The following is a 14,877-nucleotide window of genomic DNA, read 5'->3' as shown; positions in this document are numbered from 1 at the left end:
TGGTGACATATTACTCAGAGGTAACAGGTCTAGTAGAGTTAATTTAAAAAAAAAAAAAACACTTTTTCTGCTCCTGCTGTTCCTAATTGCAACTGAGCAGCTGCTAGAAATATCCCCTGCACATTTGCAAACCACAAATAAATCCACAGAGAAGTTTTCCACAGCTATTTTTGGCTACAATTCTATACGGTATTAACAATACTGTCAGTATGGCACGTAAACAAACAACGCAACGCATTCTGTTACATTATCATTGCATGGCAATTTAGTCTGATGTTTCCGATAAATGATCGATTAGTTACTAGCTAATGTGACCAATAATTCACTAATTTCATATAACCTACTGAAAAAGTAATGACATTAGTGGCTATTGTTGGAAAGCTACCTAAGATGAAAAGGTTGTTCCTGGTATAAGCTAGCAAGTTCAGGTCCAGTCTTTCTACTGACTGTAGAGAAACCAAAGTGATATAAATCCTCAACTTAAATATAGCTTCAACCAAAATTAATATGCATTTTACGATACAGGTTTCAACAACCTAAGCATGTTTCCGAGGCCTTCTAATATATTGACCTTTTGACTATGTATCAATGGAAAACCAGTGGAAACGCGGACTGGTAAACAACATACATTAACACTTATCCTGATTGGTTTGCCTTGATGGAAAGTTTGATATTTTTGGTTAAAACATGCAAAATCCTCTCACACCATTATGGAATTCTATACCCCTCCCCTCTGTGATCAATACAAATAGTGTAGTTTTATCCTGCTTGTTTAACATGCCTCAAAGTACCATATGCCTGGTATCATGTACACCCCCAGCCCAAACACCGCATCCCCAACCTGAGCTGCAGTGAGGAACACAGTCCTCCAGATTGGAGCCCAGCTTGGGGTAAAGGTTAATGGAAGCGACCTGCGGAACGGAGATTTACAACCATACCGCATCTGCTGTGGCAGCCTTGGCATCGTAACATTCTTTGTACCAAAAATAAACCTTTTTAAACTTTTTAAAGTGGAACAAAAACATGTTTTAGCTTCAGACGACACGGCGTTGGCTGTTTAAAAACTCTGCCTGGATACTGCCTGCTCGATGATTCACATTCATAGGTGAACTCCACAAACTCAGTGTCAGGTCGAACATTGCCTTGAGGCAGGTTAAGACGATTCTGCCAGGCTTATGATCAGAGGAAATGGGAAAAGAAAAGGGAACACTCGAGAGAACATGTCCCAGTCTAATGTGAACACGGGAAGGACAGAACGGATCTGTCTCTCACCCTGGAGGGAGGACTGGAAATATCCTCTGTTGTCAGAGCTACTTAGACCAAACACATGCAAACGGAGGAGGCCGTACATGTACCGTTCAGGTCAGTCATCGAAACAATCCATCTGTTCATCCATCTTCATACATACTTTGTATTTATTTTTATCTTTCTCATATCCCTATTATTATACCATAATCACAAGACATTTTTCTTTTTTTTATTTATTTATCTTTTTCTTTTCAATTTGAATTGCCTTGGCAGGGACAATGCCAGACATATGATATTACCTGTATTCCTTGCGTTATGTATTCAGATATGTATTGTGTGTTATACTGAATGCCATAGCCATCTTAATTACTGAATTATCTTTTTTTTTCTGTGCTTTTATGTTACCTTCATAGTTTCTGTATCACACTATAGTTAACCACACATCTAGATTCCAATGTGTAAAATGCTTATCTTAAAAGAAAACAATAAAACAAACATCCTTGTAAGCATGCGTGGGATGCTTGCTCAATGTGGTTCTAAGGATAGGTTTATAGAGAGCCTTACAAAGTAGTGCTATTGAAATCACTGAACTCACTGAAGGCCTTCACAATTTGCAACCAGAAAAAAGAACGTTGCCGGGCAACCAGCACAGTTGCGATCAGGGGAGAGTGTTCTGGTAAATATATTTTCTCTAAAACGATCATTTGTTCCGAGAGGACACACTTTCTCATGACAGTGACCAATGGCCTCCTCGATACTGTCAAAACAAATATTACACAAGAAAAGAACATAAGAGGTATTTATGTTTATATAAGTCCTCATCACATTTTGTTGTTTCCCCTGGAAATGTTGAATACTACCTACCTGACAGACACTTAAACCAACAAGCAAAAGGCAATTCATTGGCGGAGTAAAAAGGTGACGGCAAACTACACAGTTGTATTTCTTGTGGAGAGAAATCAACACTGTAGACTGTGTGCTGGCACTGTCTGTATCTCCATAACTTCACAGGGTATTAATTGTTTCAGCGCCGTCAGCAGAATGGCCTCTGCTTGTTGAACCAAATCCAGAAGTAGAGTCATCAGCCAAATTGCATGGGAGCAGACACTGAGGCTGAGCTACAGTGCAAGACGCTGAAAATTCAAGATGGTGTCGGGGAAAATGTCTGGCACTGCTTTGAGAGGTGCACTAAAAAAACAGGTAATCAACACCGAGCAGATGAATAGGCGGAACACTAAATACTCTGTGGGCTGGCGTCATCGCAAATTGCTAAATTATCAGGGCAGAATGAATGTAAAAAAGACGTGGTAGGGTTGTCAACTGTGCAGCCGTCATTGACGTTTAGTGACAGACACTCTTATAAACACTGAATTACCATACTTGTGAGTATTTGTCATTACAGTGAAATTGTAATATGTAATCATTGTTAAGGTAGATTACATTTTAGGGTGACAGTTGTTCAAGGCTTTCCAAGTTAGGCTAGTGTTTTTCTTAATAACCAAATCTTAAATATGCTCCTTAAATGGCTAGAAAATAAATAATTCATAGTCCTTAAAAGCTATTTATTGGAGATATGGATGTCGGTATGAGGCTGAATGTATTACAGTTTGACTGAAAGGGCCAACGTAGATTAGTATCCCAGTGCAGATGCATTGGACATTAAAAATGCAGCTGCCTTTTTCCTCCTTAAATACACCCAAGCTTTATAAGGCAGATGGGGTGACGCTGAGGGCGGCCTCTATCAATTAAGTACCATTGCATTTCCAATACGGGTTAGAGCATAATGATAAGTATCGTCCTTTTTATGGCTTTTGGTTCAGTTGTTTTTCTCATAACCTGTTTTACACAGGAACGGGAAAGCAGTCCCTGGGCAGTTCCATGGAATCAGTGTGCTTGTATGCAGCCCATTCAGTGAAGGCTACCACTTCAGCACCATGGACAGCGTCTTTCAGTGGCTCCCTTTGTTATGTACCTCAGTAGCCTCATGTAGTTACAGCGGCCTTTACAATGCCCTAAATTCTCACACAAGTAGATTTGTGTTCATGTGTAAAGGCTGCTTGTAAGGACCCTCATAACATAAAGACTCTCTTAGCTTAACCTTACCATGAACTTGAACAGTGTAGCTGAACTGTAAACCAGACCAAAACCTTTGCTAACCTAAAACGTTCCTCTTAATCCTAAAAAAATAAATAAAAATACCCTTTCTAAAAAAATGCTCTAACTCTAACACTCCTCAAGAAAACTGAAGAGTACACACACACACACATACACACACACACACACACACACACTCACATGCTATAGAAAATGGGATTTAATATCCAGGGAACAATAATCAATTCCTTAGTATCTGCAAGTGCAGCTGTGGCATACATAAGAAGGCTTCTTACAGAACTGTGGGAACATCCCTTTAAAAAAAACATGATTTTTTGTACCTCAGCTAGATAATGAAGCGGTTCAAATTAAGAAAGGCTCGTTTATGACACTTCGTTCAGGTTTAAGTGTGATATAAGTGAATTCATGCCGGTTTGGTTCGTGACAATTGCCCTTAAAATCGTGCCACCTTTAAGCATACAACTCACGGTGCACCCTTGGACAAGCTTATGGGTCGCAGTCTCACCAGAAGAGGGCATTCCCATTCTGCCTGACAAAGTTGCCTTGACACGCACATACGGACGTGATTAACAGCAGCGTCAGGCTGCATTTTCAAACCGTGCAACAACGAGAATGAAAAGCAACATTTGGACAAGAGAAAAGGTGGATATTTGACTGTTTGACTGTTTTTGCGAGGCACGTTAACGGCGTTGAACGCAGACCCGTGGATAATCGACCGTTACTTTGCTCTGTGCGCCATGCGCGGAACAGAGTGAGCATCCTTGAGAATAGAGACTCCGGGGTTTACTCGGGAGAGGAATGTAGGGGCTGCTTGACTCCTTTGGAAAATTACCTCCTGTGTTTTTTTGTTTGCATCATTCCGACGTATTTTGTGGAGTTCTGTTGCAGGATTTTTACGCAGCATCTCCGTGCGCATGTAAGACTGACATGAATGACTTGGATGTGGCTTCGTTGTTGTCTGCGACTACTGCAGTGCTCTTTTAGGCTGTAACTTGGAAAAAAAACGATTCACTTGCTCCGAAGGCATGGATAGAGAGTAACTGGATTTGTTTTAACCCGTTTTATCCGGAGTTGGAGGAAATAAATGACATTCGCCCCGTTTCAGTTGTATGGTTATAGATACAGAACTAAACAGGATAGCACATCCAGGTCCGGGAGAGTAGTAAAGGGCAGGTGCGCTTTGGAGTCAGCGGCTGCGCGGAGAGAACGGGCTAGTGGATTAGGACGGTACCTGTCTGTGGAGAGCGCGTCATGCGGACTCGGATGTCGCGCACTAGAAGCCATTAAAACCTGTAGGCTGGAGCTGACAGATACGCGGATATGGGTAAGTTCTGTTTATGTTACCATATTTGTTCCTTTCTCGATAGTGTGGGTTATTTTAAGAAAATAATCCAGTTGTCCTGCCCTCTCATAAAGAACCACGGAAAGGGCTCTTCTCTTCCGAGCAGAGCCCGGTTCGAATCAGATCTTTACATCCAAAAGAATGGTCGTCCTTTCAAATGCACAGTTTGAACATGTTATACAATGATTTGGTGCCTTTTGCCAAGTGCTTGGGGAAGCTTGAGGAATGTGGCTGAAGCCTGCGCTGTAGCATGTTAGTCGCAGAGCCGCAATGTGTTTTTCCTCCATTTCCCTGGCGTTATGGGCTTATTAGAGACGCGGAATACTTATTTTATACATTTCAAAGCTGTGCGCGTAACGATATGGTTCGAAATCAAAAGGAAAGCAAATAAACCCGACTGTCTGAGTGAGGAAAATCCACATATTTTTTTTTCATGACTAGTTAGATGGACTGGCTCATTGGCATGGACTGATATGCTAATCACGGTAAATGTTGGAAGCCAGTCAACTTTATAAAGCGTGGCCCTGCATAATTATCGTTAGTCCTCCTTATGTAGGCACGAAGACTATTGTCCAGTTTCAGCGCGGTGCAAACGCCTCCTCAAAACTCTTGCGGCCTGAAGGCACCGGTCGTGCAGGTTTTTTGCTTTGCAGACTTATTCTCATTCAAGAAAGCCTGTTCTATTCTGCACCTGCTATCGAGAGGAGCTCTCCAAATCGAGCATACAACTGTGTCCATCTATCAGTGTGTGTGTATGTGTATGTGTGTGCGTGTGTGTGTGCGTGTGTGTGTAGTCAATATCCCTTTTTAAGTAATGCATGATAATAATTGTCTGTCCGCGTGCACGTGTTTTGCCCATCATTTACCATTTTGCCCCGTTCTGTTCCCCTTACGCTGTCCACAGTCATACACTCATAACCCACCCGCATTACCCTCTGCCCCCCCCCCCCCACACACACACACACACACACATACACACAAACAAACACACACTGTCACTCTATTGGTACCTGCTGTTTTGCATAATTTAGCCCCTTTCTCACAACATTTTATATCATTAGTTCTCCATCTTTTGCATTCTCAAGTCAAATATTATTGTCTGAGGTAGCCTAATCTCCTCAGCCATTCCTAACTAGTATACAGATGGCCAAGTTCACTGGTGGTGCTGTGCCATTAATTGTGAAGCTGCATGATATATCGACCCACAGTGGGTTACTGCACCACATCAATATAAGCTACAACTGCACACAAAGCCATACAGTACAGGCTCTAGGAGCTCAGATGCAATTTATGTGCCCTGCAAAGCAACCATATATGGTTAATCAAAGAGGTTTGCTTTATGGGCCCCTTTTTCTTCATTTAATTTCAGAAAACCCTGTGTTGTGGAAGTGCAGTGATTTTTACTGGCACTAGCACACGCACATGCAGGTGCACACACGTGTCTACAAGCACATTTGTCCTTAGGTGCGTAAACCAGCCAAAAATCGCAACTTTTGACGACCATATAGCATCATGCTGTTGCCCACAATTATTTGATGATTACATGGCTCCGTGGTCTCAGTTATCCACCGGTGTAGCTGACTGTAATGCTCTTCATTAACAGCATGCAATGCACTTATGTTTCATGGACCATATCATTAGAGATCTCCTGTGCAGGACGGGAACAGTGGGGTCGGGGTAGTAAAAAGCCACAGTCAGAGATGCAGTTTCAGAGCTTGATAAATAGATTTGGAGTCCCTAAGGACTTTTTACCCACCTTTCCCACTTCCAAAACCTGTTTTTACTGTTCGGTAAACTGTCTAAATAAAATAGGGCAAAGTCACTTTTTAATTAGGAAAACAACTTTGATTAGTGGAGATACCAGTCATATTGTCTCGTCTGCAAGTTCACAGTAGCTTAGGACAGGCAACACATGGCCTTATGCCGGGCCGCAGCAGCATTGTTGAAATGTCAGGTGGAGCAGGTGAAGGGAGGGGATCAACTGGGAAATATATTGTCATATGTTATTTATATTATGTTATTTTCAAAGAACAAAATCAATAGAGAACACACATGCAGGAATGCAATACATACAGTATACAATATACAAGGAAGAGGGTCAAACTTTAAGGCGCAAATTTATGACAAAATACTACATCCCAGTTGTATGTAAACTCCAAGCAAACTTCACTCTTTTTTAGGAAATCTGCAGTATGTAGTATAGTAAAAAATAAAAATAATTAGATTTTGAATGCAGGGCTTAACCCTAAAACAGCTCTGAGTTAGTTTGTTCATTCATTTAATATGGGAATCATTTCCTTCAACAGAATATACAAGACACACAATATGATTTATTTCTACTTCCAGATCAGTTGGTGTTTTTATGGTTTTTGCAACCTTTTGTTTGGGTTGTGTTGCCCACTGACAGAGACACTCATCACTGTGGGTCAGCATGGTCAGGATGCTAGTCTTTTTTCTGGGTTGCTCAGCTATCATAGGATGACATATTTGAAAACAACAAAGCACAACCTTTACAGTGACATATGGGGTTTCAACCCAGTTTGTATTGAACCGCGTCCCTGTCCCAGAATTTCCATTAGCAATGTTTCACATAGAAATAATGATAAATTGGATGAAAGATGCCTCCTGGTTACTGTGTGTTTACCTGCACATTTACAGTGTATTCTCCAAATGGAACTGGATCCAAAATAATAATTTCAGTATCATAAATGCTGTGTTGTCACAGTGACCATAATGAAAAGTTCTGTAGTGAACTCAGTGCCAGAGACTTACTCCATTGCAGCACAGTGAAGGGTAGAGGCTGATTGGTTATTCTCCATCACTCCACCTGCATGGAACTGTTGCCGCCAAGGGAAATCAGGAACCAGACAAGGGGCAAAAGCAAAACAGTCAATATATATATATATATATATATATATATATATACATGTGTATTTATATATATATATATATATATATATATATATATGTGTGTGTGTGTGTGTGTGTGTGTGTGTGTGTGTGTGTGTGTGTGTGTGTGTGTGTGTGTGTGTGTGTGTGTGTGTGTGTGTGTGCGCGCCCAGTATTCATGAAAACACTCCCTGCAGTGCTTTTCAATATTCTACCTAATCAGTGCTACAAATACAAGGCTGGCACACCAGGACACAATGTTTTCCAACCACTGTTGAATTGGGTCTAACTTGGCAGGCATTGCTATCATCTCGAAGATAATTGGAGACTAATAGGATGGCTTAGGCTGGTCTGGGGACGTCCTTCCCTATGTGTCCGGCCGCTGTCCAGCCTCTATGTGCGGTCAAGGCTGAGGCTGCTAGCAGTTTTGTCAATGACAGGCAGCAAATAGCAATGTGCCACTTTTGTGCACTCAAAGTGCACCAGTTAGCGAGTCCATTTGCCAAGTTATTAAGCTACATTTGGTTTTATTTTAGGTCAGCAGTAAAGTGCACTTATTCCCTCTATGTGTTAGGGTCGAGAGGCTATCTTCTCGTGCCGGGGACAAGACAAAGTATTACGCATATGCCTTTAGACACACTTTAGCTTTAATTTATCCCTCGATTTTTGATTTAGACAGATTGTTGCATACAGTGACAACTAAAACCGAGAGGCACTAATCTTTATAATATCATACCGAAAAGGAAAACAAGATAATATTAACCCTGAAAGCCGGATTTGCAAACACGCAAGAAATAAGCACATGCATGGAAATCAACAAGGCAGTGAAAAGGCTGAGGAGATGGTTTTGACCACATGCATAAAAATAGACCGTACTAGATCTGAAAAACATCCTGATGGCTGCAGGGTTCAAGGACATGCATAACTAGCACATTGCAATATGGAGAGTGAAACAAAGGAGAAATTCTTCCCCTAAGTAGATCCGGAATATGAACAGCAATGGTGAAAGATACATCGGGTAAGAGGTAATAGAGACACAAGCCCCAAGAGTGACACCTCAGAGGATGACTTGTGCTCCTTTGTGAATAAGATTAGAGGAGTAGTGGGGAAGTAGATGGCTTACAGAGGCATTAGCACACCGAGCGCTCATTAAACCACATACAGTGTCAGTAAGGGGAGAAAGGTGTCTTGTGAGGCAGGCTCAATCTGAAAGAGATGGCAAAGTCACTTCTAATAAAACAAGCCTATTATGCACACGGGAAATAAAAGCAATTGGGAGCTGTTTCAACCGCCTCCTGGGATACGAGTCAAACACGAAATTTAGAAGTCTTGCATGCATATTTAACAGCCCTATACGCCCTGTGCATGAGGCATAAGGATTGTCTATTAAAATAGATGTAAATGCATATTGAACATTACACAAGCTCTATATTGGTATTCCTCTGCTGTCTCTGCCGGTTTCTAATTGCAAGCCTTTGAGGCACCGAGTTGTTGGCAACTATGTTACATTTACATTCAGAAACCTGAGACTGCACTGAGAAATACTGCATGTTGTGATCACCATCTTTCTCCTGGCAATATTTTTTCTGTGAAACTATCACAGTTGTGGGATCCAGGCTGAATAAACATGATTGATGTATCTGCTCGTATAATCAATAGCCAGCACAAATTATCTGTTCAGTTCCATGGTTCTCTCCATCTGTAAGGAATGATGAAAGATTCCTCTGAAAACAAACAGTAAGCGTCTCTCTCTCTCAGTCACACTATTGGAAACACAAACACACACACAAACAAACACACACACGTACAATACCCATATGGGATCAGCAGATGCTTGGCAAAAAGTGAAATGGCTATGTTAGATAGCATATGCTGTGTGATGCGGCTCAGCCACTCAATGTCAGGGAATTAGTACTGACAAATCCTGAAAAGATTACGAAACAATACTAAAAAAGTTCAAACATGCCTATTGTCTCATCTTTGCAAAACGTACACTAAAAGCCCAGGGATTCCATGATTAAGTTCAAGTTTATCGTCAATGTGGATTTTCGAAATAGAACACATTCATTTTAACTATCTATTTAATTCAGTATTTGGGCCTGCCAACACATCATACATAAGGTAATTGAAGTAAGTATTACTTATAGCCTGACATATTAATCTTATCTCACTGTGATAATGGTAACATAAGTCCATATGTGATTATATTGCTTTGAGAAACACACATAGGAAGTAGAGCCCCCAACATCCCAATACTAAGTCCTCAAGGGGAAATTAATGTATCTTAATGACAGATCATTAGTGGCTCTGTAAAGGGGAACGATCGTAATGGAAACAACTATGTCTCACCTCAGAAGAAGGAGTGATATCCCAGGAAGCTACTCACCACATTTCCTCGCTTTTCAAATTGCATCTGCCCACCAAAAATTAATAAATGTGCCTTACACGTAGATATGTAGTCAGATATGATATGCCATTCAGTAAGGTGTTTTCTCAGAGACCAGTTCTATAATTCCACAGGGTTTGTAGTGATTTGTTATGTATTTATTTGAATCTGTGGAGAGCAGAAGCAACTAGTATTCTGAACCTACACTGCTTTGGTTTGGTTGAACATGAAATGGCTGGAGTCTGGAATGAAATGCCTCCAGGATTGTATACACAAACATCAGCTCTTGAATGCTAATTTCCTCTGTACAAGCTGCCTTTCATGACTTATCAGCCTCTGCCATTGGTGCAATGGTGGCTTTTGGGATGACTGAATACAAAACAGATACAGATATGATTGAGCAAATTGTGAGTTCCTTTGCATTGGTTGTCAGTATGTATCCATTATTAAACTTGCAGCAGAAATCACATCAATCCAAACAGCTAGGACTATGTAATGTGGGGTATTCCAATGTATAATGTGCCAATATATACAGTATATAATCATATACAATGAATCAATATTATACATATTTGTTAAAGGGTGTAATGTATTGGTGTATGAATCAATGGAAGCATACAATCAATTCTAAAATTGAAAGATTAGATAACAAAATATGGAACTTAATTCATCCCATAGGACACTATAGTGCATTTATAATATTCTGAATTCCGAATGAATTCAGCAACAAACAAACCATGGTAATATGGAGAGATCTCTGAAAGGAACTACAACCTTTGTGGAAGTTGGAGAAAAAAAACTGAATAGTTCTCTTAATTTTTAATATCTGACTTCATAACGTCAAAAAGGCTGTCCTCCATACATGATATTGTGGCAGTGGCTTTTCATTTAAGAAATATGTTTTTGGCAAAGGTATAATTGTCCTTCCGATTCAGATACACACACATTAATCATTATACTGAATATGACCTAAAAACAAACGACAGACACTTTATAAAAAATTGTTACTTGAAAGTCAAAAGGAAACCAAACAAATGTATGATCAAATATACTTGATCCTTGCCTTGGGGTACCTCTTCAGAAGTTTAAGTAAACTGCCAACATTACTGGGCTTCATCTTTTCATTGGCAATAAACCAATGCTGGATGTGTGTTGCCTACATATAGGGAAATATGGTTTTCCTGTACTGAACAATAACCCACTATTTGTGTAACATGCATTTATTCATCTGATGATTATTTTTAAATTATCAATATAATTTATGGAGTTTGTGATAAGCTGATCTGCTTAACTTTCCTATCCTTTATCCTTTCCCTCTCCCCCTCTCCCCCTTTCCCTCCTTAAAGGCTCTGCTCTGCGGCGTCGCTGGCTAGTGGTCCAACTCCTGATGCAGGTGTGGCTGGCGGCAAATCCATCTTTGAGTGAGCGCGCATGCCCAAAGAGCTGTCGCTGTGATGGGAAAATTGTCTACTGTGAGTCAAGCGCCTTCCGTGATGTCCCCAAGAACCTCTCTGGAGGCTGTGAAGGCTTGTCTTTGCGGTACAACAGCCTTGCCAGTCTTCGTGCGGGCCAGTTTGTTGGCCTCAACCACCTCATTTGGCTCTACCTGGACCACAATTACATTGCCACTGTGGATGGAATAGCCTTTCAGGGGGTCCGCAGGCTCAAAGAGCTGATTCTGAGTTCCAACAAGATCACATCACTCCACAACACCACATTCCACCCTGTTCCTAATTTGCGTAATCTAGACCTGTCATACAACAAACTGCAAGCCTTGCAGCCCGGGCAGTTCCAGGGCCTACGGAAACTTCTCAGCCTTCACATACGCTCAAACTCTCTAAAAAACATCCCAATGCGTCTGTTCCAAGATTGCAGAAATCTTGAATTCCTGGATCTAGGTTACAACCGCCTGCGCAGTATCACCCGGAATGCATTTTCAGGCCTGGTCAAGCTCACTGAGCTGCATCTGGAGCATAACCAGTTCTCCAAGATCAATTTTTCTCACTTTCCACGCCTGTACAATCTGCGGGCACTCTACCTGCAATGGAATCGCATTCGCTTTATGAGCCAGGGCCTGACCTGGACCTGGGCCTCCATCCAGAAACTGGATCTGTCTGGGAATGATCTGATGGATGTGGATGCTGTGGTTTACCAATGCCTACCCAACCTGCAGACCCTCAATCTGGACTCCAACAAGCTGACTAATGTCTCCCAGGAGGTGGTTGACGCCTGGATCTCCTTGACTACAATTAGCTTAGCTGGAAATGTATGGGACTGTGGTCCTGCCATCTGTCCCCTGGTGGGCTGGCTGAGAAACTTCAGAGGTGCCAAAGAGACCACTATGATCTGTGCCTCCCCCAAGAAGTCCCAGGGGGAGAAAGTGATGGATGCTGTCGAAGCTTTCGGTGTTTGTCAATCAAACAAAGCAACAACACTCTCTGTGAGTATTCCTCCAACTCCATCTAGCGTCCCTGTGCAGACCGAACGCTACCCAGTCATCCTGGCTTCCCCTACTGGTTCCGGAAAGAGAGGAGAGGGATCTATCAGAGGCAGTACATCGTCAGCTGTTACCCCACCGGTGGCCCTTCCACCAGAGCAAGACTTGGAGCCTGTGTCCTTCCATAAGATTGTGGCTGGAAGCGTTGCCCTTTTTCTTTCTGTTGCGATGATCCTGTTGGTAATCTACGTATCCTGGAAGCGCTATCCTAGCAGTGTCAAGCAGCTGCAGGAGCATTCGGCAGCAGCCCGCAAACGCCGCAAGAAGGCTAGAGAGACAGAGCGCACCCTGAGCTCTCCGCTGCAGGAGTACTATGTGGACTACAAGCCCACCAACTCCGAGGCCATGGATGTGCTTGTCAATGGGACCGGACCCTGCACCTATACCATCTCAGGCTCCCGAGAATGCGAGGTATGACCCACACCACCGCCACTCCTCCTAAACAAAACTCTGTCCGCAGCGAGAGGACCAGAGGTAATCATTTACACTGCCTTGATAGCTGATAACGCTTACACTTGATTACTTAGCCCTACACAACAGGTTAGGTAAATTCTGTGTAGCCATGGATTATTATTGAATCAGGCAGAGGGGGTTTTAGAATCACTTTGTTCATAACTAGATATGTCTTGTCCTCAGATGGCTGTTGGTGTATTTGCTTAAACCCTAATCTCTGCTGAGATGCAAATGTTTTGTTTTGCCGCATAATCATAGAAAAACACACCTAAATGAGACCCATCATTACAGTTCCTATTCTGCATTATCTTGAGCTTAAGCTATGATGTTTGTGATCAGACGTTGTGCTTGTTTAGGTACTCATCTGCTTGTTTTGCCTTCATATCAGAGGCGTTGTGCTTTGTGTGTTTGTTCTACCTCTATTCAGTGCTTGATGAGCAGTATTGTGTGGGGAGAATAGCTGAATAGCGGAAAGATTCACTTCTGGACACTGGATGTGAATGCTAATAGAGGCTTCTTGTCACAGAATACAGCTTCCCCTGAGCTGTTGACTTCACACTTTTCTTGACATAGCATTGACTCAAGGTAGTTTTTGGGAAATAGTTTAATGCTCATAGTCCCCCCAAAGGCACTTGCTATGCTATTATTTTTTTTCCTTTGTAGACCAACCTGCCACATTTACTTTCTTGTTAACTCACTGCCTTAATTGATTAGTCACACATATACTAAAACATATACTTTGCCTGTCCATCCAAACTCAGGGATGGAAAAAAATACACTTTTTTGTCACACACAGGTATGCACACCAAAGTAATGGTCTGTAGTCCCGGAAGGAGTGACGCTCTTTTTTAATGTTAAGTACATGGGCAAGGGAATTTCTTCAAACCATTGTTACAGTACAGAAATGTGGGAATACCACAAAAAATATTCCAAACTACAGTCAAACAAAGCTTCTGTAGAAGCGTTTATCACTGATTACCGGTCCCCGTTGTAACAGGGGTTGAGGATGGGCTAATCCCAACTGGATAATAATGTACCCAACATTTGGAAACTGTAACCTATGACATATTTTGGATAAGCACCATGTATTTTTTTCACGTTATCAGCCCACTCACACTCTAACCTAGTTCCTAGATTTTCTCAGCATTTCCATGGCTTGTATTTCTAGCAGGATCTCTCTCTGGAGGAATGGCTATAAATGCACAGGTTCAGACAACGAAGAGGAGTAGTGCTCAGTCCTCCACATTCTTTCCCATTTATTTTACCAACAGTCTGGCTCTCTTTCATGCAGGTCACATGATATGATGTAGTTCTCGCAAGTTGCTCATACTGGTTTGATTGTAAAGAGGGACCACAAATCACTGCTACCATTTTGTTGCTGTTTGCCCTGCCCTCCCCCTTAAGCCCCTTAGGCTTTGGAGTGCCTTTTTCCAGCCTTCAGTGCTACTTTAAAGTAAAACTCATTTGAAAGTGTGCTGTTAGATGGATGGAGGGGAAAACATAGTAGATGCTGCAGATAAGAATTTCTAGAGGCTGCATTTAGTTTTACGTAAGTGATATTTGCTTGTTGGGGTGTTTTGAATTTGATAAGCAGGTGTTCATGTTCTTGTGGCCACCCCTTATAATTTAGACGATTAGCTAGTTAATCTGCAAAGTACACAGCAGGAAAGCAAATTCCCACTTGTTGTCTAAAGGGGGGTTGAATTCCCCCACCTGTGTGGTGGATCTTCACATTCACATCTTATATCATATACATTAACAACACAATATCATAGTTTTCTAATGTGTATTAGATAATTGTTAATGTCAAAATACATTAAATCAACGATATATTACATTAGGTGGCTATTGCACTATGGATCTGGTTAAATTAACAGTGTTTGGGAGGAGGGTATACTGTCATGCTAGGTGAAGGCAAACAGAAAAATGTATTGGTTGCCTTCCAAT

The 14,877-nt window shown here is 41.6% G+C and overlaps 1 protein-coding gene across 1 annotated transcript in view; it reads left to right on the top strand.

The window, feature by feature from the left end:
* Positions 1 to 4,683: 4,683 nt before the first annotated feature.
* The window catches only part of LOC307265072 (leucine-rich repeat transmembrane neuronal protein 4), a gene marked incomplete at both ends in the record, with an annotated part of 97,167 nt that continues 86,973 nt past the window's right edge, over positions 4,684 to 14,877 (top strand). The window contains 2 exons of the mRNA XM_080046642.1: positions 4,684 to 4,687; positions 11,327 to 12,888. Of these exons, the coding sequence (XP_079902768.1) occupies positions 4,684 to 4,687; positions 11,327 to 12,888 (1,566 nt within the window). The remainder of the gene's footprint in view (positions 4,688 to 11,326; positions 12,889 to 14,877) is intronic.

The sequence above is a fragment of the Ammodytes marinus genome (genome assembly GCF_949987685.1).
Source record: "Ammodytes marinus genome assembly, chromosome: 18".
NCBI lineage: Eukaryota > Metazoa > Chordata > Actinopteri > Uranoscopiformes > Ammodytidae > Ammodytes > Ammodytes marinus.
The sequence above is the reverse complement of the archived record's forward strand: the minus strand, read 5'-3'. Positions and strand labels throughout refer to the sequence as shown.